The following is a 26879-nucleotide window of genomic DNA, read 5'->3' as shown; positions in this document are numbered from 1 at the left end:
ACTATGCAGTTCGTGGAACATCCCAGAGAGTAAGTAAACATTGAAAGAGATAACTTGTATTTTTCTTTCTATTCTCAACTATTATCCAAGCAGTCCCTGCACTGCAAGAAGCTGAAGTTACTGCAACTTCAAATAAGAAAGCAAGGGAACTTTGAACGTTGTATTTTAGGAGACTTTAAACGTTAAATCATTCAACAAATGAGTTTATTTTGAGGTACTAAAACTTAAAATACTTAACATTATAAACTGTTCCAAGTACTAGTTTGGAAATGCCGAACTTGTGGAATGAATACTGAAATAAGAGCTTTACACGTCGTACTTTTCATTTACACTTCACTATGGCGCTGGATAAGTCATTCAACTAAATCATTAAGATAAACCCATTTAAAACAGTTGAAAGATGTTGTGAAATGATTCCTTAAATTGCCTCTTATGTGAATTGGGAGAATTTTGTTTTAGTGTAAATCAGTTTAAGTTTCTCATAGATGGGTATCATATAAAAAATATATGTTCCAGGGCCAGTTGACTATGCAATGATATTTAAGGAGGGAAAAGAAAAAGTGGCTAATATTTTTGTTAGTCCCAAACCAGATTTATTTTTTATGCAAAGATAATGGAAATCTTTTTCTGTGTGTATGTTGGGAGTCCAGGATCTGTTAGATATCAACATCTTAAAGAAAGAAATGTAGGCTTTCCCCAATGTTTGCTTTTTTTTATATTTAGCACTAAAAATGAAAGTATTTTATTCCTTTTATAAACCAATTTGAAAAATCAACCTAAGTGTCCATGATTGGATGAATGCATATAGAAAATGTGGTGTATATAAATATACAATGGAATGTTGTACAGTTGACCCCTGAACAACATCGGTTTGAACTGTGCAGATCCATTTCTATGCAGATTTTTTTCAGTAAATACAGTACTGTAAATGTATTTTTCTTATCATTTTCTTAATATTTTATTTTCTATAGCTTATTTTACTATAAGAATACAGTATATAGTACATATAACATACAAAATATGTGTTAGTCGACTATGTTATCATAAGGCTTCTGATCAGTAGGCTACTAGTAGTTCTGTTTTGGGGGAGTCGAAAGTTCTATGTAGATTTTCAACTATGTGGGGAGTCGGTGTCCCTAACTATATATACACACACACACACACACGCACACATACACGATGAATATATCAACCTTAAAAAAAAGGAAAGCATGTCATTTAAGACAACATGGATGTGGAGGACATCATCCTAATGTGAAATAAGGCAGGCACAGAAAGACAAATATTGCATGATTTCACTTTTATGTGGACTCTAAAGAAGCCAAAATCATAGAAGTAGAGAGTAGAAGAGTAGAATGATGGTTGCCAGGGTTTGGGGATGGGGTGGGAAAAATGGGGGTGGATGTTGGTCAAAGAATACAAAGTTTCAGTTATGCAGGATGAGTAAGTTCTGAAGATCTCATGTATAGCATGGTGATTATAGTTAACACAACCACATTGTATACTTGAAATTTGCTAAAAGAGTAAATCCTAAATGTATTCATCACAATGAAAAAGAAAGATAAGTATGTAAAGTGATGGATATGTTAATCGGCTTGACTATGTTAATCATTTCTTAATGTATACATGTATCAAAACATCATGTTGGGGGTATCTGGGTGGCTCAGAAGGTTAAGTGTCTGACTCTTGACTTCGGCTCAGGTCATGATCTCAGGGTCATGAGACTGAGCCCCACCAGGGAGTCTGCTTGAAATTCTCTCTCTTCCTCTCCCTCTGCCCCTCCCAGCCCCTCAAATAAATCTTTAAAAAAAAGCACATATTGTACACTGAACATATATACATTTTCTATTTGTTAATTATACCTCCATAAAGCTGGGGGAAAATGCAATAAAATTTAAATTCTAAATGTTTTTTCTGAAAAATTTTAAGCAACTGAGGTTAGAAAATTAAACGTTATTATGAAACTTTTAAAGAACTACATTCATTAATACAATGTATACTCTTATATGGAATTTAAACTTTAAAAGGCTAACATTGTGAATAAAGGTGGTAAGTCTGCAATGACACATTATGAACTACAGCAATGACTATCATTCTATTCCAGTGTTCATATCAAAGATTCCCTCTAAAATTTAGGTGATGCAAAAGAATATTTATTTTTAGGTGACTCAGGCAACTGACCGTAACCAATATATGATTTTGTTTCTGGATGAGGCTTTGTAGAATTACGCCTTTTTTAAAAAAGTAGAATAACAATTTATTTTTTAAAGATTTTATTTGAGAGAGCGAGAGAGAGCCAGAATGTGGGGCAGGGGCAAAGAGAGAGGGAGAAGCCAACTCCCCGCTGAGCAGGGAGTCTCACTCAGGGCTCCATCCCAGGACCCCAAAATTATGACCTGAGCTGAAGGTAGACGCTTAACCGACTAAGCCACTCAGGCGCCCCTAGAATTATGCTTTTAAAACAGAAAAGAGAACTATGCTCTTATTTGGAACAATGTAATCCAAGAAATAAACCAAGGTGAGATAAGGACAGATTGGTAAAGGAAATAGGAACTGTGGAATAGTTATAAATACTAGCTTGATAAAATTTTCTCAGAAAAAGGAGAAATAGGAGTGCCTGGGTGGCTCAGCCAGTTAAGTGTCTGCCTTTGGCTCAGGTCATGATCCCAGGGTCCTGGGATGGAGCCCTGCATCAAACCTCCCTGCTCAGCAGGGTGTCTGCTTCTCCCTCTGCCCCTCCCACCGTTCATGCATGTGCTCACACACTTTCTCCCTGAAATAAAATCTCAAAAAAAGGAAAAAGGAGAAATAAATGAGCAGTGGAAAAACAATTTGAAAACAAGAATTCACTTATCACTTAGATTATTAAAACTAAGAATGAAATGTTAAAGGAGAAACTGAGGTTGAATATTTTCTTACCAGTTTTAGATATATTGAGATAAAGATGTTCCGGTAAAGTCAAGCACCAAATATGGTTAAAGTAGGGAGAAAGTGCGAATAGGGCTGAGACAAGGAAGAGATTAAGGTGGAAAGAGAAAAAAAAAAAGTTACAAAAAAGAGATTTGATGAAAAGTTTAAGGACAAAAGGCAAATTAAAAAATACAAGAAAACTGTATTTATAAGAATTTATGGCTGTGTGAAATCTACGGTTCTCTTACCCTCATTAATATTACTGAAAATCTAGCAAAGCAAGAGGAACACAAATCCTACAAGTCTTGTCTGTTTGGCATGACACAGTGTGCCAGGCAAACCCCACTGCCAGTGCAGCAACAATTTCAAGGCAAAATGGGATCCATTCCAGAGTTCTGAAGAAGTAGCAAGAAAATAAAAAATATACAGATAAAATTAAATACCCCAATTACTTCCAAATTCTTCACAGGGTTCTGGTTTACTGTAAATCCCAAAAAATCACTATCAATGCTACAATAAAACATTCTTTAAAAAAAAGTTAAAGGGGCGCCTGGGTGGCTCAGTCGTTAAGCTTCTGCCTTCAGCTCAGGTCATGATCCCAGGGTCCTGGGATCGAGCCCCACATTAGGCTCCCTGCTCCACTGGAAGCCTGCTTCTCCCTCTTCCACTCCCCCTGCTTGTGTTCCCTCTCTTGCTGTGTCTCTGTCAAATAAATGAAAATCTTAAAAAAAAAAAAATTAAAAAAGTTAAAATCCTTTACCAGTACTGTCACAATGACTGTAATTTCAATTCTATTAAGTTAATTTGAAGTAGAGCGAGATTAATACTTTCCGTCTGTCTTTTGAATCTTCACTGTGCATTAGGTTTCCTTTGCACATCTTTCTGAATTTTTCTTAAGAAGAAGAAATATCAAACTGTGGGGATGCCTCTTTATGCAAAACAGAAAATGGATACCTTAAATGACCAATTTAGAAAGGTAAGGTTTCCCATAACTCCCCCACCCCTTCTCCAAAGACTAGATTTAAAACGAACTGACTTGGGAAAATCCATTTCATTAACCACAAATTTTATGTTATACCATTACCGCATTAAACTGAAAATGTCTTCATGAAAATAGCTGTTATTTAAGCAATTTGCATATATTAATTAACTTAATCGACATAACCTTGTGAATTAGGGACTTTGATTTTTTTTTTTAATTTTATTTATTTAATTGGGAGAGAGAGCAAGAGAGAGCAGGAGCAGAGGGAGGGGCAGAGGGAGAGGGAGAAGCAGACTCCTTGCTGAGCAGGGAGCCTGATGTGGGGCTTGATCCCAGGACCCTGGGAACATGACCTGAGCCAAAGGCAGACGCTTAACAGACTGAGCCACCCAGGCACCCATAGGTACTTTGATTTTAAAGTCTGCTATAGTAAATAAGGCTCTGAAGAGGTCCAATAATTTGCCTACAGTCCAGTAGGTGGAGTAGCTGCAATTGGAACCCTGGCCTCATCAATCTAGGCTCTTAACTTTGCGAGTATAGGGCTTGGCTGCCAGGAGAGCTCAGTAGTAGTTATCTAGCATGGTGAGGTAGATACAGAACAGTAACATTTACACATCGCACCAATGCAAACTAATTTTAAGATTCTAAAACCTGTCATACAACAAATACATTTCTCACTGAGAAGCAGTGATAAGCTAAGTTTTGGTGTTTAAATTTTGCCTGGGAAGAAACCTTTGGTATGACCTTTTTCTGTGCTCAAGAATGTCCAAGTAGAAATTTACATTAGAAAATAACCTAGATAGATCTACTCAAGTTCTGCCAAACCATGGTTGTTCACTTGCTGAAAGAAGCAATCTGGCAACAGTTTCTTTTTTTTTAATTATGACTCCAAGTTTTTAATTCACGTACAGGATATATGCTTGAACAGTGACCATCTATACATTTACTTCTGTTTCTTAGAATCCATATGCAAACTGCCAAAGTGTACACAATCATACAACATATAGCATTTTAAGAAATTATTTGGACTAAAGAAAACACCTGTAAACACCTGTATTCCTGGCATTAAATTTTATACGCTATTTCTCCCTCCTTCACCACCACAATAGTTTCTTAACCAAAATTTCATAGTTTATTTCTCAAATTTATATTAGAAATTAACCCACTTGACAAAGCATGACAATGGAGAGTATCTTGTTACTTCCATCTTCTCAAAACCTCAATTCTCTTCCTGTCCCCCTATCTCCTAATAGAGGTCTGTGCATAGTTATGCTAGCTGATTTAAAACCCTTGTCTAACAACTTCACTATCTAGCTCCACTCAGGGTTGGTGTGTTCCCTTGAAACTGGGTCACAATTGACTCTCCATGTATTGAATAACTTTGGGCTGTACCCTGAACATTGTGAATATGTTGTGGAGACATTATATTATATAGTGCCAAGGGTGGTAATGTTTTTGTAGGCCATTGTGAGGCTCAGACTCCAAACTGTCACTCCTTTCCTTTGAAGGGCAGTTCATATTTTGGTTCAGTCCTATAAGCCTTAGCTGCAAACTGCTTCCTATTTGCCCCTGCACATCCATGGCCTCAGGGGACAGCCAGAGACTTAGGGCTCTCCTTCCTTCTCTGGCTCTCTCCTCTCTGGGGCTCCTTTCCTGTCTCTGGTGACCATGCTTATTCTGTGTTCATTCTCCTTCCTGATTCTTCCAGCCAGAATGATGGTGGGCTTTCTATTGGGAATTTCAGCCACCGCAACTATGACCACTCTCAGGACAAACCTACAGAAAACTGGGAATTTACTCTGAGCTGATTATTTGCTCCACACTTGACTCCTTTCTAAAATATGCAAAGTTCAATGTTCGGTTCCTCAGGGAGTTACTCTTGTGTATGTTGCCAGAGTTAATACTGTTACTTGTAGAGAACTGGTTAGGTACTCATTCTTCTATACAGAAGCTCAACTCCCAAACTCAGGGTTGGTTGGTTGGTTGGTTGTTTTAATCCCTTCATTCTTCTGAGCTTTCAACCATAATTTTCCAAAAAAGTCTTAATCACCAATCCACTGGCTTTTCCTAACGTTCTCATTCTGTTCACTGCTCATTTGACAGTATGTACACTACTGACCATATCCTCTTCCCTGAAACTGTTTTTTTTTTTTTGGCTACCAGTATAACGTATTTAGGTCTTCTTCTTAAGTTTTGGTATTTTCATTGCCCCCTGACCAGGGCCATACAAGTGGCCTTATTCTCTAAGGTTCAGACATGGGTACAGTGTTCTCTCATTATATACTTTTCTTATCATTCATTCTCATATCAAATCTATTGAGTTTTCATTTTCTAGTCCGTATTTTCAGGCCTCCCTTCTCTCTTGATAACCACTCTCATCTCTTTTGACCCAATACCTTTCACTTGTTCTGTTGTCTGCTGTCGACCAAGTTTTAAAACATAACCTAATTACCTTTTCTTCAAATATGGTTCATATTTCTAACCTTCATTTTCCTTTTTTAATATAAGGATGTTCTCTGTAGCATCAGAAAATCTTAGGGTAAGATAGAACCTTAAAAGAAAGTGAGATTAGGCTTTCCTGGAATAGTAAAATCCAAAACAAAAATATGGGTCTGACAAAGGGCAATAAAATGCCAAGATCTATTATCTTCTTCATGTCAAAAAGAAATAGAAAAAAAGTAGGAAGGAGAGAGTTTTAGATTCAGCTTTGGAAAAAAGTTATCACACTGTCCTCAGGACAAAAGGGGAAGAGAATGTGTAATCAGCTGCAGCAAGAAGGAAAGCAAGACGTATCGGGGCTTGGATGGCCATCCAGCAGAAGTAAATTCCAGATGACATATTCAGGGAATACGGACCAGTCAGTGAGCCCCTGCAACATTATGTGGATGCAATGTAGAGGGAGACATATTGTTCTTAATGTTAAATACTGAAGAGCAATTAGGGGTAGAAATAATGTGCGTAAAACCATCTGATATGGAATTGCTTATGTGAAAACTAAGTTGGAATACAAAAATCACAATAACACTGCTGGTAAGCAAAATGGGAGAGAGAAAACCAAAGATGTCCATCTTGGATAGAAAAAAAATCTTTCAGAGAAAAACTCAGGTTTCACAACATAGCAAGACTGCTCAAGTATAACATATTAGGTGCAAATGAAAAGTTAGGTGAGCCTTCCCTGCCTCTCCCCCACCAAATTCTAGAAATATCTTTAAGGAGACTGGTTAAATGAAGCTAAGTGGTTGTCTTACTGTTGGTTTCAGATCCCATAAATACATTCTTATGCCTTGAAAAATTCTAAGAGTATACAGTATGCAGCATTTTAGAGGTCTGCGGTACTGTGGATACCCCAGGAAATGTATCAGGTACCACACTATCTTTAACAGATTAGAAGTAAAATTCAGGTTGTTCTAGACTTAACATAGTAGGTATAGAGAAGTAACTGGGAGCAATATATAGGTATTATGATTTAAAGTATAAAGATGTAGCTCTCTGGGCTCAGATGTAGTTTGTGGTGACATGGCTTAAACACACCAAGAAGGTCGGAATCACTGGTAAATACAGGACCTGTTCTGGTGCCCTCTCGGGAAAATGGTGAAGATTGAAATAAGCCAGCATGCCAAGTATATCTGCTCCTTCTATGGCAAAACCAACATGAAAAGATGAGCTGTGGGGATCTAGCCTTGCAGTTCCTGCATGAAAACGGTGGCGCCTGCACCTTCAACACAGCTTCTGCCACCACAGTAAAGTCTGCGACGGAAGGAGTTGAAAGACCAGCAGGAGGCTCCACTATTTGAAACAGTTAGCCTATAATAAATGGGTTAATTTATATAACGACAACAAAATAAAGGATAAAGATGTAGATTAATTACTTAATAAATGCAAAAAGGACTGATGAACAAGCAATATGACTCATATGCATAAATAAAGGTTCCTGAGGAGATATTATTCTTAGAGCGTAACATTATTTCAATAGAAGGAAAAGTGACTTACTGAGAAAAAGGCGTTTTTCTAACAGAAAATTACAATCTGGTAAAAACTGGTTCTCAAAATACAGCTTAGCATCCCTGGGGTCTTGAGATCCTTTCAAGGGATGCACTTTTGGGAGAGAAATCTACATGGGCCCTGAGTGTCCCTGGACATTTTTGCTATGTATGACAGAATACAAGGCTCTGACTGTTCTTTACCTGGGATATTTCTCAGGATCGTGTTTACAGGGGGCAAACCTGAAAGATTTATGTCTCTCTTGGACAAGGAGCAGGCTGCTGACTGCTTGCTATAAAATGATAGATCTCCCAAGCTCAGTGTTTCTCACCTTTAATGCAACCCACTGCATATGCAGGCATCCATCTCAGGCTTACTGTGTTACCCTTCCCCAACCCCAGGAGGGACCAAAGCAAATGAAAATGCTCTTGCTTGCTGTGCTGTGTATAATAAAGATTTTTTTCTCTGATTCGAGTTTTGTTTCTTCTTACAGCATCCCTGAAGCAGTAACCAGCTAACTTACTAGCTTCTAAGTAGGGTAAGATCAAATCCCTGACCCTGAAATCCATGGGGTCCCCTATTATTACAATACTGTTAGATGTTATTTGCCTTTTTTACTCTGTTGGCATTTATACTGATGATGCAAAAACAATGGTGAGTGAAAACTGCTGGCATCTGAGTATGACCAAGGCCATGGTACCAAACTGGAGTCACTGTTAATGCTACACATTTAGTCAAAAAAGGATCCCTGGGGGTTCCTAACCTATCTCCTTGATGAGACAGTAAAAATTATTAATTTTATTAAATTTTGATCCCAAGTTAATAGCTTTTAAATATTGTGTGAGACAAAATAGGAAATACACAAAAAGACTTCTGTTTCATACCAAAGTACAAGGGTTGTCTTGGGGGAAAGCACTGGTTCAACTGTTTGAGTTGCAGGCTGAATTAGTCACTTTTTTCTTTTAAGATTTTACTTATTTATTTGACAGAAAGAGACACAGCGAGAGAGGGAACACAAGCAGGAGGAGTGGGAGAGGGAAAAGCAGGCTTGCCACGGAGCACGGAGCCCAATGCAGGGCTTGATCCCAGGACCATGGGATCAAGACCTGAGCCAAAGGCAGACACTTAACGACTGAGCCACCCAGGCACCCCGAGAACTAGTCACTTTTTTAATGGAACGCCATTTTCACTTGAAAGAATGACTGACATGCAAGCTATGGTTATTCAGATGTTCTCAAAAGCAAATGAAGTTAGCCTCTCAGTTTAATGAAAACAACCGAAAAGATTTGTTGTCCATGAAAAAAATTTAAGTTTTCAAGTGAAAATTAAAAGCTTAGGGAAGGGGCACTTGGGTGGCTCAGTGGTTAAGCATCTGCCTTCAGCTCAGGTCACGATCCCTGGGCCCTGGGATTGAGCCCCACACTGCATCGGGCTCCCTGCTCTGCAGGAAGCCTGCTTCTCCCTCTCCCACTCCTCCTGCTTGTGTTCCCTCTCTCGCTGTGTCTCCCTCTGTCGAATAAAGAAATAAAGTCTTTAAAAATGAATAAATAAAATAAAAGATTTAAAAAAAAAGTTCACTGGTTTCAGCTTTTATATTGCAATTAACACTCAAGAGACTACTACCTACTGAATTTTGGTATGGTATCAAAAGAGAAGAGCTACAATTTCTAAAAAGGTTATTAAAATATTCTTCCCTTTCCCAGCTACGTATCTGGATGAAACTAGATTCCATATAATTCAACCAAAAAACAACACAACAGATCACAGTAGACCAAATGTGGAAGCGTTTCATAACACTGAAAAACAAATGTCTTCAAAACAGATTTTGAGATTTTTAGGATGACAGATTATAAGAGAAACTAGATTGTTTTGGGAGGCTAGTCCTAACCTACTGAGGCTGAGAGAACAGACTTTCATGATTGGGTCAAGAGAAATTAGGGCTGAACAGAATATACTAACCCTGTTTTGTGACATCTGGAGAAGAGCAGAAAAAAGAAAAATGGGAAATGTGAGGAAGGGGTTTAAAAGGGGGAAGTAAGGGGAGAAAAGTCATCACTAGAAATAATCAAATTTGCTTAGAAGTCCAGGAAGAAAACTTAAAAAGTGATATGCCACTTCATTTTTTTTCTTCCCTCCAAAATTATTTCCAGTATTATAAAAACAAAAATCCTAAAATAATGTATTGAATTAAAAAAGAGGCCCAGAACAGGAAAGGGCTAGGCTGGATTAATAATTCAGATTTGGGAGGGCGCCTGGGTGGTTGAGTCAGTTAAGCATCCAACTCTTGATTTTGGCTTGGGTCATGATCTCAGGTTTGTGGGATGGAGCTCCATGCTCAGCAGGGAGTCTGCTTGAGATTCTCTCTTGCCTTCTCCCTCTGCCCCTCCTTGCTGTGCACTCTCTCTAAAATAATAAATGAATAAATCTTAAAAAAAATTCAGACTTGGAAACAATCAAAATTTCTGCAACAGAAATTTCAAAGTAAATATTAAAATGCTCTGGATATCAACTTTTTTTTTTTTGTTTCTTAAGTCTGTGATGTATTTATTATGACACTTTGGAAAAAACTCTGAACTTTAATGAACTGGTTGAAGATAATTTTTCTTCCTTCTAATTATTATTCTACCAGAGGATCTATAAACAAAGACCAGTCTCCAAAGAAGAGTAATACAGAAGTGTTATACATTAAAAGAAGGTATATTCAATCTAGTTTCTAGAAACAAAACTAGGGGGAATAGGACATTTGCTCTGACTGAGAAGACAGGGTAGGGTGCTCACACACATTTTCTCCAAGCCTACGTAAGCCCCAGCTTAGGCTGCCATGTGCCCTTGTATAAATGGTACAATCATTACTTTTATCTAATAAAAGATGAAAAGAGAGAATTGATCATTAAAAGAATACAGTAACTCTTTTTTTTTAACGAAGTTCAGTAATATAACATAAGCAAATTTATTTCAAGTTCCTCTCTTGGAAAAGGTACTATGTGTTTAGATGATGTAAACCAAATTTGACTTTGCCACAGAGATCATTTGATAGTTACATATCTTGACTAATGGTCTAATTTCTAACTTTCATTCAGATGATGAAAAACATATTTCATATACTTGTATATGACAATCTCTTTTTAAATAAGCATGTAGATTTATTTATTTTAAATCAGTTCAGTACATGATAGATTGGTCTTGCAGTTTTTAATTAAAATAGAAATTTCTAAATACAGCAGTGTCTGCTCAAGCAACAAGTATCTGTAAGGTAAAACAGGTGGTTTTGTTGTCATTGTTTTTAGGTAGGCTCCAAAACTAGCATGGACCCCAACACGGGGCTTGAACTCATGACCCTGAGATCAAGACCTGAGCTGAGATCAAGAGTCAGATGCTTAACCAACTGAGGCACCCAGGTGCCTCAAAATAAGGTATTTCGATAGAACTATATCCACATGAATAAGAGAAAAAGGAAATCTGGAAAGGTTTCTATATACCTTCTAGCTAAAAAAACAACCTGACCAAATTATTAATGGCTCCAGATACTAAACTGCTAAAGGAAGGGAGGAAAAGGCTGTGAGTTCTATTTTAAGAGTTCTTTCTGCAAAACCTAACTGGTTTCATATTATGGTTTGTTGTTAGAGCAGTATTTAAAATTACAGATGGGAGGCTTTATCAGCTACATTTTCACAAAAATTGCTATTATGTATTAACGTGTGTCAAGGTATTCATAATAACAATAGTCTACTATAAAGCTTTCATAATGCCTATGAAACCAGGTACTTGGACAATATACAGCAACTTGACAAATATAGTTTAAGAGACTTGCAGTAGAAAAAGTGAGAAGCTATAGGGGGCCTAAACTCAGAGAGAGAGATCCTTAAGTGGGAACTGCATCTGAAATCAGTGTATAGGACAAATGAACAGTTCAAGGATGGGGATGCCATCCAAGACACAGACTTGTGAGGCCAGGATTTTATAAGTTACAGAAGTCCAGAAAGTAAAGCAGGGTTAAAGTTCATACCCTGCCTGCTGAAACTGTCATACATAACAACTAGAGGAACACACCAATGCCTCTCATTGAAGGACCATCTATAGAGTAACAAAATGGTAGGGAGCATTCTGTCTTCTGAAGCCATGATTATGTCATTTTAAAAAGGTTATAGTAAATGAAATGCTCTTTCAAACTCCCCAGTTAGTAATTTATGTATGTATGTATGTATGGATGTATATACGGATGTATCTATGTATGTAATCTCTGCACCCAACGTGGGGCTTGAACTCATGACCCCCAAATCAAGGGTCACATGCTCTACTGAGTCAGCCAGGCACCCCAGCTTTCAGTTCATATAATGTTCTCCAAAGTGGCCTACAGTAATAATTTTGGTTCTTGCCTAGAAATTATTCTTTTTCCATTAAAATCTTGCAGAAAATTTACATATCTGTGCACATATTACCAAAATATAGGCATTTAAGAATATGTTTTCTTTTCTCTACTTGAAGTAAATGTTGAGCCCCTGGCTCAAGCCTACCTTCAGCTCACCACGAATTTTTTTTTTTTAAATTAAGGTCCTACATGTTTTATCTGTACCATAAAATTATGAGTGTTTCAGTGTATCATATAATTAAGACTTCACATTGTCTTATAATGTTTGCTAATTGCTTTGGGTCTCCAAATCCTTGTTTCTCCAACCAGATTATGTAGCTCCTTAAAGGAGATGGATCTTGTCGTCCTCCTTTTTTGTATTCCTGTCACTGACTAGCAAGAGAGAGCAAATAGAAGGGAGTTCAAATACTTCTTGTCTAAGTGACTGACAAGTGAATTTTTAGACATCAGCTTTCTTCAAACATGTCAGAGCCTCTGTATATACTAGAATTGCCAGGTACAGCACATCTTATTTCCTCAATATTAGCACTGATGGCAGCTCCACAGCTGCATCATTGTTTTACTCTTCTAAACCCACAAAATCTTTGCCGCGCCTCAAAGCTACCATATATCTGCTGATCTAATCATAATGATAGCTACATTAGAAATGTGCCAACTGTCTAACCGGCATCTTTCAGTAACAAGTGCATTCTTTGTACTTTTATACTTTTGCTTGACACATATAAATCAGATGAAAAAAGACGTGTGTAAAGAATAAACTAGAAATATATACAGAAAATCAGAAATAAAGCAAAAATCAGTTCTTTGGACAATAAACACATGAGCTCTATTTAAATAAATAGTTAGAAGTTCAAATAAACTCACACTATACTTTGTATCCTGAATCCTAGACTCTGAAATGACTTTACAACAGTCAATAATGTTGGTTTTGTTTATTAAATCAAGACCTTAAGCCAGAGGGCAGGGACAGTATTTCTTTGTTCTTCTAGGGCCTCGCCGTGTCAGGTACACACAGCAGTTCAGTTAATGAATGAGTGAAGACAATTTACCAATATCACCAAATTCTTCTATGTATTCTATATTATTGCTCTCTACATATCTTCTGGCATCCAAACACTCTAACTAGACTTTTCTGTAACTTCCACAAAAACAAAAAGTAGGATAGAAAGATGAGGGCAAACAATTTTTGTCAAACCCTAGGCAGCTAGAATAGTATTTAGTTTGGCAACTGAAGTGCTTCCCAGAAGCAGTATTATAAAAATCTATTTCCAAGATCTTAAAAATGACCAGTATATTACAATCTTGGCTTTTAAAAAAGTAAATTAAACAAAACCAATTTATATTTACATTAAGAAATACAATTTGTTATTTAAATAACTGCTCTCATAAGTTACTACGTCTGACAATGGTGTTCTACAAATAAGAGAGAGTAGTTTTGTGAAGAATAAGTAGGTCTATTTTTGTGTTATTTAATTTTGTAAATATTTTCAATTTTTAAAATTGGCTATAAGAAAAGAGTAACAACAAGCAATAGTTTCTTGGTTCTCTAAAACACTGCTCAGCTATTCTCTGGAAAGTCTACATCCATGTTAGAATTTCTGAAATTGTTCTTAAGAGGAGAAGCTATGATATTTTTTTCCTCTGAGATTAACAGTGATAGGATGCAGGAAGTTGAATTTACTATTAAATTCTGCCAAGGTCCTCTACTTTTCACTAGTATTTATCATATTTATATTATATATAATCATATTTATCATATATATTATATTTATCATATAAATTAAACATTACACCCCACACCCCTGATCTGTGGTACCTTCTGCTGTATACCAGTCTACAATTAAATTGTAGTCTACTATTAAATTCTGCCAAGGTCCTCTACTTTTCACTAGTATTTATCATATAACTAATCACATAAATTAAACATTACACCCCACACCCCTGATCTTTGGTACCTTCTACTGTATACCACAGTATCCCATGATACTTTAAAAATACATCTACAAAATCTCTGGTACTCTTCAAGAAGAGGAGCTTATTTCCTCGCCTCTGGGGCACCTCATAACTTATTTCTCATGAGCAGAATAAAGTGGAAGTGAAGGTATGTGATTTTTAGAGACTAGGTCATATAAAGCACTGTGGCTTCCTCCTTGCTCTCTCTCTTAGATCTCTTATGTTCTTACTTTGAGGAAGTAATTGGCCAGGTTGTGAGGAAAGGCCCACATGGAAGGCTCCTGCCAACAGTCATGTCAGTGAGCCATCCTGGAAGTGGGTCCTCCACCACACCAACCCTTTAGATGACTGAAGCCCTTGCCCATGTCCTGACTTTAATCACATGAGATCTTGAACCAGAACCATCTAGCTAAGTGACTCCCATATTTCTGACCCACAGGCACTGAGATAATAAATATTTGTTTTAAGCTGTTAAGTTTGGGGGTAAAATTTGGGGTACTTTATTGTATGATGGATGATGCAATGACCCCTCTGCCAAAATATCTCATCAAGAAAGACTGTGGAAACTATGGTGGTGTACAAGAAGTGCAACTCGGGGGAGTCTGGGTGGCTCAGTCGGATAAGCGTCCAACTCCTGATTTTGGCTAGGGTTGTGATCTCAGAGTGTGGGACTGAGCCCTGTGTCGGGCTCCGCACTGGGCACGGAGCCTGCTTGGGGTTCTCTCTCTCCCTCTGCTCACCCTCCCACCCCCCGCCAATAAAAATAAGAAGTGAAATTCAGGTTTTCCATTAAACTGAGTTACTTTTCCCCTAATACCTCTAAACTATAAGCAGAGTACTAAGGGTCATCCAATTATACAAGCTCTGCTGTCTTGACTTTTTTTTTTTTAAGATTTAGTTTTAGAGAGCGCATGCATGTTCGTGTGCACCGGGGTGGGGGGTGCACTGGGGAGGGGCATAGGGGGAGAGAGAGACAATCTCAAGCCAACTCCCCACTAAGCATAGTGCCCAATGCAGGGCTTGATCTCGACCCTGAGATCATGACCTGAGCCAAAATCAAGAGCCAGACACTTAACTGACTGAGCCACCCAGGCACCCCTTGACCTCTTTATGTCCTTTTAGAAGTCAAAGGACTCTTGCATGCTCTGTGTAGGAATACCATGAACAGAGGTTGAACTTTAAATTTCATGTTTCTCAAATAAAATTTTCTAAAAGCTTCTTTCCCCTCAATATTCCCTTTTCCTCTATTCTTTGTCTCATTTTCCAAGGCATTCAAAGTTGGCATTTGCCATGTCAATGGGTTTTTCGCCTGTCAAATATCCTAACCAAATCCTAAACAAAACAGTCTAAAGAAAACAAATCTTCAAACCACTCACCAAACTGAAGGAAAGGACTGGGGGTGATTAGTAGTTTCTTTGTGTTATTGGTTCAAAGCATTTCTATTAACTTAGTAATTCATTACAGAGGCTAGGCCAACTGATTGGGAATGTGATTTCTAGAAATCATTTAGTTTTTAAGAAGACTAATATAAAAGTATATTGAAAATAGAAAAAAAATGAACTGTACCATTTTCTTAGCCATTTCTGCATCATACCCTGCAGTTTTTATATGTAGATGTATACTTTTACAAAATTGCAACTGATAACCATGATACTTTTTCATTTTGGAAAAACCCTGATATATCCAAAATTGAAATACTTTCGGAACAGATTTCCCTTGTATTAACTAAATTTAATTATAACTCAGTTATGTATAGATCAACATATATGCCAATTGAAAAGATTTTAATTCCAATTACTTAATTAGGAAGAATTTTTCTAAATGAAGCCTAACTTTTTACAATATACAGCCAGCTCTCAAATATTCAATAAATCCAATTTATTCATTCTTTTAGAATATATTTACTCTTCTTTTTAATCTGTTATATATTTAGTGCTCATTAACACTTTGCCTCTGGATATATAAAGAAACATGAGAAAGCTGAAATACAAAAGAGTTAATTTTTATTTTTATTAAATGGTTACAGTATAAGAAGGCTGAGTTGATGAGCTATTCAAAGTATTAAATACGTGGCTGTCAGATAAACATTTCACCTACTAGTAAAGATCATTAAGAGAACTCATTGAATTTAGATTTATTTCTTACTTGGAGCTTTATTTTTTTCCCTTCTATTGTCTGTCTACAAATTAAGGTTACAATTGATGCAACATTATTCTTTTTTTTTGTATGTTCTTCCAGTTTTTTCTTTTTTTTAAATTTTTTATTGTTATGTTAATCACCATATATTACATCATTAGTTTTTGATGCAGACATTATTAATTCTTTAGAAATAAGCCATCTCTGACATAATTTCTGTTACTTACATTTAACGTTAGCCCAGGTATCCAGACATATATTTTACAAACAAAAGACATCTTATAAAAATAAAACAAATGTAATTTAAAAAACAATTCTGTTGAAGGTTCCCACTGAACACTTACTGACTGAAAAATAAACTCTAAAACTTCCATAAACAATGACAAATTACCCAAATATAAAATAAATGAAATTATTAACATATCTAAAAGCCTTTTATACCATCCCATTTGTTCTAACCAAGACTAATCTTTTCAAAAATACCTTCTTCTCTATATTTGGAACTGAGATGCCAGATAATAATCTTCAAAGAAATGTTATAACTGGAGTACAGGAATTTTGAATCAAAATTAATGGTAAATGGCAAATAATATTTAGAAGTCCCTGAAACAGGAAAGTGGAATGTATAGTTTACTTAAGCACTAAATTTATAAGTCACCATTTTACAGTTCAATTATTTTATAATATACTATAATAGACCCAATCATAAAATTGTATTTCAGAAGTCAGAATCACTGTTTCTGAATTTTGTCTTTTGCAAAATAAACCTAAACATATTCCAGTGCCAGGGTGTCTTGTGTTTATCAGCATTTTCAGATAAATGGAAATTGCAGTGGGGGTGAAGAGATGATGATCCAAATAAAAAAGAATGATTTAAAAAAAAATGAAACGGGAGATACTTTAGAGAACTTCCCATTTAAAAATTTTTATATATAGAAATGTATCTAAATTGGATTTCTCATATTTGATGTTAAATGCAAACAAGTTAAGATAGTCTTTAGTTATGGGAGGGGTGCCTGGGTGGCTCGGTCGTTAAGCGTCTGCCTTTGGCTCAGGTCATGATCCCAGAGTCCTGGGATCGAGCCCCGCTCCGCGGGGAGCCTGCTTCTCCCTCTCCCACTCCCACTGCTGGTGTTCCCTCTCTTGCTGTGTTGTGTTTCTATCAAATAAATAAATCTTAAAAAAAAAAAAAAAAAAGATAGTATTTAGTTATGGGATTGGTAACTGAATAACCCTGGCACACAAAGCTAAAATCTTCTACCTTATCTAGAAGAAAAGAAATAAACATAGCATTCTTGACTTAAATGGTCTTATGGATGTTAAAAGTCCTCATTTACTGGGAGATCTTACTTTACTCAAAAGCTGTTTCATCCTACTAAAACCTAACTCATTAAAAAAATTCCTTTTTAAACATTTCAATGATTCATAAAAACATGGAGAACAATATGCATCTATATATCCACTACCTTGATTTAACAAGTGTTAGCATTTTGCTTAAGCTCTTTTCTTTAAAAAAAAAAAAAAGTTGTAGATACAAGTGAAGCCCTCTTTTTTCCCTTCCCAGAATCAGACTCTTCTTTCTCCAATTGTAGAGGTGATCATTTTTCTAAAGAAGTTGTGTAACTTTCCTGTCCATGTTCTTATACTTTTACTATATACTTGTGTTTTAATAAACAGTCATATTTTATATTTTAAAAAGTTTACATAAATTATTCCCATTTTATCATTTTGTAATTTCCACTTTTTATTCAACACTGTTTCTGAAATCTAAGCATCTAATATATAAATATTTAGATAATTTTAATTTTTCTAAAGTGTTTCATGTAAAGGTGTACCATTCTGCTACTGATGGATGTTTAAGCTGTTTCTAAACAATGTAGCTTGAACATCCTCGTATATGTCTCCTTGCAGATACAGAATCTTCCTTTTTATGTTGTTTCAGTGAAGCTTGAACATCCTCGTATTTATCTCCTTGCAGATACAGAATGTTCCTTTTATATTGTTTCCTTTTGCTTAAACTGGTTAGGTAGATTTTTTAAAAAATTAAGCACAGGCAATTGAAGAAAAAAACCAGAGTGTTGTTTTCTAATCCAGAATCATCTGTGCCTTACTATCTACTTTAGTTAAATGTTTTATTTCTTTGTTAAATGCCTGTGGTATAGAAAAGAGAATAACAGGAAACATGAAACAAACCTAAGCCTTTATTTTACTTGGAAATAGTGCTTCTATTTAGAAACATGTCATTTGTTTGTGTATAAACAGAATTTCTGTTTAAATTCCAATGGTGGATCTACCTCAGGAAAATAAAACAAGGAAGATGTGTTATGTAACCGCATTTGAATGCTGCTTTTTGCAGAAGCAATGGTAGGATTGAGAAGAATCTTGACCACGTTCTCCCCTGTTCCTGCCCACCCAAATTTGATAGAATACTGACTGAATAATTCAGGAAGTCTGTGGAACCTGACTTCTCATTTCTTATTTCCTTTAGGGAATAAACCAGCAGTGCAGTCTACCTTTAATTCTTTTTCTCTCGGTATTCCTGATTTTACTTTATCATGTGGCTGATCAAGAGTCAAATTATTCTTCCTTGCTTCACTGTCTTCAAGCAGGGGAACATAGCCAAAACTGTTATCTGCAAGACAAAAACCCCTTGCATGTAAGCAGAGAACCCTTTTTTTTGGTACCACATGGAAAAAATAAGAACAAACCAGGAACCCTAATTTTAAAGAGATTTTAAACTTCAAAAACTCTTTAGATAATAATTATTTTAACAATTAAAATTTTTCCCATTTTGATTTTTTTCATTCCCACTAAATACACAAAACTCCTACTCCCAAAATAAGTGGTGTAAAAAATACGTAGAATTTAGAAAACTAGAAACTCTTTGCAACTTAGTATCAACAATAGCAATTAAACTTTTAATAAGCCGTATTTCCAGGTATGCATCCTTTGTTTAAGATAATTATTTGCATAACTACTCCATACTTATTCTAGGAAAAGGAGAAAATGCAGACATGCCAAAAATAAATAAATAAAAGCTGCCCACAACTTTTATGACCTGTGAATTATTCCTGTTAACATTTTGGTTTATATTTTATCACAGTTTTTCTTTTTCTATACATATAAATTCAAACAAGAATTTTTTGCACACATAAAATTATATTTTTTTATCCTGCTTTGTTCATTTTTCTATATATTATGAATATGTCTCATGTTAGTAAGTTAACATCTGTTATCATCACTTTTTCTTGGCTACATAGCTATTTGTGATACAAAGGACTAACTTAACTGTTGAACACTTCTTTATTTCTAATTTTTCATTATTAGAAGTTATATTGTGATAAGCATCCTTGCATACACGTCTTTGAGTTCTTGAACAAATATTTTCTTATGACGTATTTTTAGGATTTGAATTTTTCATTTAAAAGGCACAGACATTTAAGAAAGTTTTTGCTATTTACTGATAAATCGTCTTCTAGGAAGTTTCATCAACTGAGAATTCTACAGTATAGTATATGTGGATGTTCATTTCCCCATACCCTACAAGTATCCATTTCTTAAATAAAAATATGTAACTGCACCACAGTTATTAAGATATCAGAACTACTGAGAAACAATGGAGAAATACAAAAGAAAAACCCGATTTCCACCTTTCTTTTCCCCAAGAGGTTCAAGGAATACATAGAAAATTAGTATAAACATACCTTGACTGGAATTCACAAGAAGTAACTGCGATTTTAGCTTATCAATAATAGTTTGTTGAAGTGACAGCTGTTCCTGTTGCTCACGTATTCTCTGCTCATAGTTCTCAGTCTGCTGACATAAAAACCAGTTAGCCTGATATTTACTGACACACATGTACATATATTTACTGTCCACTAATAATTAATTACATATAGATATGAGCTGCTCTACTGCCATTTCCCAGGTATTGAGCATGTTATTTGTGAACTAAAAACTGGCTCCAACAGTGTATTAGTAATCATTATAAACATCACTGGTTTAAAACACGTAAAACACTGTAAAATTTAAAAAAATCATCTTAATTAAAGAAATTTCAGTTAATAGTTCAACGTATGGTTTCTTGGTCCTTCAGTTAGGATAAAAATTGTAATTTAGAATTCAGTCCCTAATGACAACAACAAAAAAGCATGAATGACAAAATGGATGCTATATTATCCTATAAAAATACCCTACTAAGAAATGTTAAGATTTCATATCTTTTAAATAAACAGTTTTGAATTTGTAGAGTATAAAACCACAAAGAAAGCATAAATAAGACCCTATGAAAATCAAAGGAACAAGTACAAATTATAAAATTATATTGATTAGAAATTTCTTTTCTCAGATTACATTTTAAGAAGTCGAGAATATGTGGTTAATCCTTACTGGGTATCTTAAATATAATAATTTCCCTTATATTTTTAATCCACTCATCTTGCTATTTTATTGCAATGGCTGTGAGAATTAAGCAATGAAAGAAGATAGCAGTTTGCATTAGAGAAGAACAGATGTTAACAAACCTTTAAGCAAATATGAAAATGCTGCATTACAACTACCAAATTAGTACAAAGTCTTAAAAATATATTACCAACAAATAACAGAGAATTCTTTATCAATTTTTATCACTGGTGCAACAATGACTAAATCGTAAATTCCTTGAATGAAAAATAGGGTCCTAATAAGCTCAGAATGTCCTTCAGTAGATACTAAATTTTTGATTTTGAGGGGCACCTGGGTGGCTGTCGGTTAAGTATCTGCCTTCAGCTCAGGTCATGATCCCGGGGTCCTGGGATCAAGCCCCATGTTGGGCTCCCTGCTCAGCAGGGAGCCTGCTTCTCCCTCTCCCTCCGCTGCTCCCCATGCTTGTGCTCTCACTCTCTCTCTGTCAAATAAATAAATAAAATCTTAAAAAATATTTGATTTTGAATTGAATTTTTATCAAAGTTCAAAATTAGTGAAATTATTCTTTTCAGAGACCAATATGCTTAAAGTTCTTTATAAATTATACAGCTGTTTCTAGATTCCCAAAATAAATTAGCTTAGGAAATTAAAGCAAAATACCACATTTTCCCAAATAAAGGGTGAAATTTTGTAAGTAATACACTTCAACCAAGAATAACTGACAGAGCTGATAAATAACTCAAGTGGTTTGTTATCTTTGCATGTTGCCTGAGAGTAGTGTTATATAACTTGATACTCCCATAGAGTTCTGCAAAGTAATTTATACATAGGAGATATTTAGTACATCCTTGATGGGAAAAAAAAAAAAGGAAATAAAGAATCCAAGTTAAAAAAAAAAGCTAAATTTTATTATTATAAATAGAAGAATGTATGTTGTGAGTCCATCTGGACCATATGACCTATAATTATGAGTCTTGGAACTAAACTTTAAACACTAGGGCCAGGCCTCTCAGGACAAGACATCTTACTCCTACATAAATTTATATCCAAACCCCTAGAGTGAGTAGGAGGATTTTTAAAGGTCAATAGCAAATTTTGTAATAGCTTAAATTTACCTGGGCTGAAAAAAAAAAAAATTTACCTGGGCTACAAAGAACTACCAGGCTAAGCAATCAGCAAACATGTGGATGTTATTTCTTCACTATCTACTTCTGTGTATTTACAACTTTCTCCAAAGAACTCAAAGCTCTTCATAAACACTGACCAATAAATGCCCATTCTTTCACTACATTTCGACAGGTAAAAGTATTCTACTATCCAGACATTAAGTAACCAGTACAAAAAACTTAGCAATTAGAGACAGGCCCAGAATAAGTGTGTAAGTTACTCAAACCTCAGCCCACTCTCCTTCTACTATATATTTTTTTCCCACCTTCATGGAAAACCAAAGGACTTATATTTTCTTTCAGAACCAACTCAGAAGGCTCTGATAGGTAATATTCATCTTTTAGTCTCCGGGTTAAAAACATACTTTAGCACACCTCCATATAAAATATTATAGTAAATGAATAATGCTGCAAATGTATTCACTGGCTGGGAAAAATTTCAAGTTGAAGTTCGAAACTATTTCTTAAACTACTTAATAAAGTACTTTATAAACTCTAGCAAACTCTGTAATAACTTAAAAACTGGTATTCTGGAAGTATAGTAGGGGAAAAAGAATAGCAATGGTCCTTGTTTTCTTACTGCTTTTTCCACATACTTACATTATAGCAATTATAGTATTCTAGTCTAATTATATTTCTGATTTCGCTTTAGACTATGACCTCTTCAAGGGCAGAGGCTATTTTCTTCTGGTATCTCTAGAGTATATAGCAGAGTGACTGGCAAATTTTGAGATGCTCAGTAAATATTAGTGGAATAAATAGACTTTAAGTTGTTAATTAAGTTGTTAAGTATCAGAGAAATAGACATGACTTCAGAAGGTACCTGAAAGAATGGAGAAAAGGCTTTGCTTATATTCTATAAGGGAAACAGGAAAAATGGAGACAGGTCAGTAGGTAAGACAAAAGGACATTAAGTTTGAGAAAATGGGTACAAAAGATAGGCAATTAGCTAAAGATCTTTTTTTTTCTTTGAAAAAAGGGAAGCTTATACCATCGGCAAAAAAGGTACTAATTCCAGAAAAGAAAATACATATTCAAAAAATAGTATAAAGATTTTGACCACAAGGCTATGAGAGGGAAAGTCCAGAAGAAGATATTGTATCAAATTGGGAAATAACCAGTAGAATTAAATTTATTTGTTATATTTGGAAACTGAAACAGTAAGTTTTTTTTCTTTTCATTACATGCTTTTGTTCACTAAACAGCTGAATAAATGTACAACCTGAAAAGTCCTTTTAAAAGGTGAGATAATTGTTGTACTGTCAAAGTATTTTTTTAAAAAATACAATTACAAACCAAGTACATTCCAGCCCTATCAAAGACCCCACAAAACAGAAAAATCACTAACAACCACATTGAAAATGTACAACAGCAATGTCTTGTCAACACTTCTGTACAGAGCACAGACATGACAGCTAAAACAGACAGAAGAGAAGATGCTTTTGACAGCCAGTGTGTGTGAACGATTCTCCGAGTCAGATGGCAGCAACAAGTTACCAACTAGGAGGTCTGCATGACAACTAACCATCCATCTGTATCAAACACCATCTGGCCAAGACGACTCTGGCTTCTGTGTATTTGACACTCCTTCCAGCTCCAAAGACTAGTAAAACAAGTGGTCTACCAGCATCTAAAGAGGTAAACAGGTACTTAGGTACTTGTGCCGTAACGTACTCTGTACTCTTTCTTAGTGTTCAAAAGCAAAACTTAAAACAATGTCCATCAATATAGTACACATTTTAAGTTTATTAAAGATGGTCGTTCATACATGTCCTTCCCTGCTCATAAACAAAGCAGAAAGCTTATCTTTAGAACTGTCCCTTTATCCAGGGAAAATTTCAATTCATCTTCAAAACTAAGGCAGCATATTCTCTATAATTTTGGGTATACAGCTGCTCAAGTTTTCATGGGTTTCATAAATATTAAAACAGTTCTATAAATTGAATTTTTTTTCCCTAGACACTGAAAACTGTCATTTTCATATTTTCCAAAGCACTTATTTCCCAGATGGGGGAACAAAAGTTCAAGTGCCCTTTGTCATCAATGATACTTGCAAAAGGTCAAACATTGTCTCTTTTCATCCTCAAGAACTAACCTCAATGTTCTGAAAAATACCACTGTTTTCCTCCAGGTATAAAGACAATAGGAATTAAATAAACTGAACGGGTTAAAAAAAGAATCTCAATTTAAAAACCTTTCAGACTGTTCCAAGATTAACAAAGAGAACAAAAGCTTTATAGAAGGCTACCACAAATGCTCTCAATAAGGAAACTCCAGTTCATGAAGTAAGACAAATAATAACTGTCCCAATATATAACACTTTGATCACAAACTACCTTATCTTGAAACTCTGGGTAAACTAAATTATCAACTTCAATTTTAAGTTAAAAAAAGACATTGTATAGGATTAGCAACTCAGAGATCTTGGTTTACACAGCTTAGTCTTCAACCATTCTCTGCTGTATTTTCTTATAACTAGGTTACAAGTCCTGCTATACAATCCTCCCACCCCCCAGCCCGATCAAGACTTAACCTAGACCTGTAATTTGACAGATCAGATTATCAATCTGATTATCTACTATTTAGTGACAGTGCTGCCACCAATTTCTCAGCATGCCAAATGGTAAAGAATGACAAACTATTTTTATTTTACGATCTTGTGTTTTGGTTCTGATTAATTTACTTATTAGTCTCTTTGAGCTTTGGTTTCTTTCTTTCTGAAATGAAAATGATATTTGCTGGAAGGACTGAAGGAAATAGTGTGTATAAATTATCTGGTATATAATAAGCTTTTTGCAAATATTAGTTCCTTTCCTTTAATAATGAGCAAGGTATCTATATAATATGTTACCATAGCATGTAGCGTATGCATCCATTAACTAAAGCCCTGATTACCACTGAACATGGACAACATGTCATCAGACTTCCAACACAACTTTCCCATGCTCTAAGCCAGTTTTCTCAGTCTTTTTCTAGTTCATTGTAACCCAGGACTCAGAAGTTTCTTTTTGAGCTCTCTCAAAGCTCAAAAAAAAAAACAAAAAAAAAAACGCTCAAAGCTCAGTGGTACCTCCACTGAATCAAAAACATTCTGTCAAGCAAAAAAACTAAAAACCTGGTTGTCCAAAGTTTACAAAAAGAAAAAATAGTCAAAAATGATTAAGGAACAATTAATGGCTGTTAAAAATTACAAAAGTAGCACAATTGTTGAGAAAATGCAAAAACAACAAAAATGTCTACCATCACTACCATTACAAAACCCCACATATGTACAAGGTAAAAAGTGAGTCTTTTCCTTTACTGTGACTTCCATTCCTCCTGAGTTAACTACTGACACTTTAGTATGTACCCTTTCAGAACTTCTGTGCACATACAGATATGTAAGTAACAGAAGTTACTTACAAAAGAAAGATACATTTTTAAAAAACTGTGAACTATTCTGTAGCCAAAATTTTCAACAATACATTATCATCATATGATCATTTCACTGAATACTTAACTATGCACCAAAATCACAGAGCTCTATTTTATTTCATTTTAGTTCTTTAATCTTCTGAAGTAGATTATTTCCCGTATTTTACAGGTGAGAAAACTGCGGCACAAAGAGGTACAAAATAACCTGCCCCAAGTTTCTCAGTAGGCAGTGGAGCTGGGATTTGAGTTCAGGTTTGCCTGACCACCAAAGCCCAAGCCCCTAAATAACCACTATGGCATAACATGTAAGTACATGCAGTTCTACCAAGACCCTCTTTTTGCTATATACTCTCTCCTTAAACAATCTCAACTGAAGTGGCAGGTTATATACCAGACGCTCAAATTTCTCCTTCTAACCCAGACCTCTCCTCTGAGCTTTCTAGGTCTCTCCACCTGATCTTTGTGGCCAAGTGCTGTTGGGAAAGCATTTCAACTTTTACATATTCAGAACGGATGATCTCTTCCCTCCAACTTCTCTTTCTCCCTCCTCTCACCTAGCTCCCTGCAAAATCAGGTCCTTTGCACTCCTTCTTTGTATATGGCACCACTATCTATCTATCCAGAAAGCCAAAACAATCCTTGACAACTACTTGTTCTATAGTCAATCCATTACAAAGCGTCAATTTTAATCTTGAATCTCTCAAATCTATCCACTTTTTTATCTCCAATGTAGCCATCACCACTCAAGCCATCACAACCTTACTTAACTACTGCAATAACCTCACTGCTCTCCCTAAATGTATCAGCCAATCCATTCTCTCAAATGTAGCCATTATGTTTTACAAAACGCATATGTAATCATAACACCCATTCAGTCCTCCCACTCTTTCCCCATAAATATCTTAAATGGTTTATTACTGATTCAAAATACAGAACCCCAAATCCTCAATATGGTGGTCTCTAAAGACCCTATACAGTCTCGCCCCTGATTCTTCTCATTACACATTTCCCTTATACTTTCAATTCTTTTAGGCCAATGAGTCTTTATAACATAGGTCCTTACACCTGGAAAGCACCCCCACCCTGCCCTTCATAAAAGACTATCTTCTCTGACCTCCTAGATTAGGTCAAGTCCCTAACAGATGTTCTAATTTCTTCCTAATACTTATGAGAGTTTGAAAATTTACATTTATGAGACTGACTAGTCTCTGCTTTGCTGGATGTACCACCATTCCATGAACCCAGTACTTGGAACAGTTCCTGATACAATATACTGAGTAGGTGCTCACAGTATCTTTGAATGAAATCATAATTTAAACATTCCCAATTATTAACGGATCTTCTTGAATTTGTATCTTAGCATACTTGTCTAAAAGTTTTGATAGGATGTATTTCTGGAAACAAAGATCTGGAACAAATAATACAAATATTTTAAATTTTGATAGGTAGAAAATGAGCCTATGGCAAAGTACTGACAATGTACAATAGAAGAAATAAAATTTCGATCAGAAATGGCCAGAAGCACTTTTATTCCAATACCAGTAGCTTCAGTAGAAAAAAACAA

General features: G+C 35.5%; 1 protein-coding gene across 5 annotated transcripts in view; it reads right to left on the bottom strand.

Moving 5' to 3' along the window:
• TANK (TRAF family member associated NFKB activator) overlaps window positions 1–26879 on the bottom strand; it is a 93951-nt gene that overhangs the window by 14548 nt on the left and 52524 nt on the right. For 3 of the 5 annotated variants that reach the window (XM_027590372.1, XM_027590369.1, XM_027590371.1), the window contains exons 3-4: window positions 20036–20147; window positions 18845–18963 (exon numbers count right to left, since the gene is read on the bottom strand). In XM_027590372.1, the coding sequence (XP_027446173.1) occupies window positions 18845–18963; window positions 20036–20147 (231 nt within the window). The remainder of the gene's footprint in view (window positions 1–18844; window positions 18964–20035; window positions 20148–26879) is intronic. The other 2 variants (XM_027590370.1, XM_027590373.1) reach the window with 1 other exon arrangement.

Source organism: Zalophus californianus, chromosome 3 (assembly GCF_009762305.2).
Source record: "Zalophus californianus isolate mZalCal1 chromosome 3, mZalCal1.pri.v2, whole genome shotgun sequence".
Taxonomy (NCBI): Eukaryota; Metazoa; Chordata; class Mammalia; order Carnivora; family Otariidae; genus Zalophus; species Zalophus californianus.
Note: the sequence above shows the minus strand (reverse complement) of the source record. Positions and strands in the feature narration are given on the sequence as shown.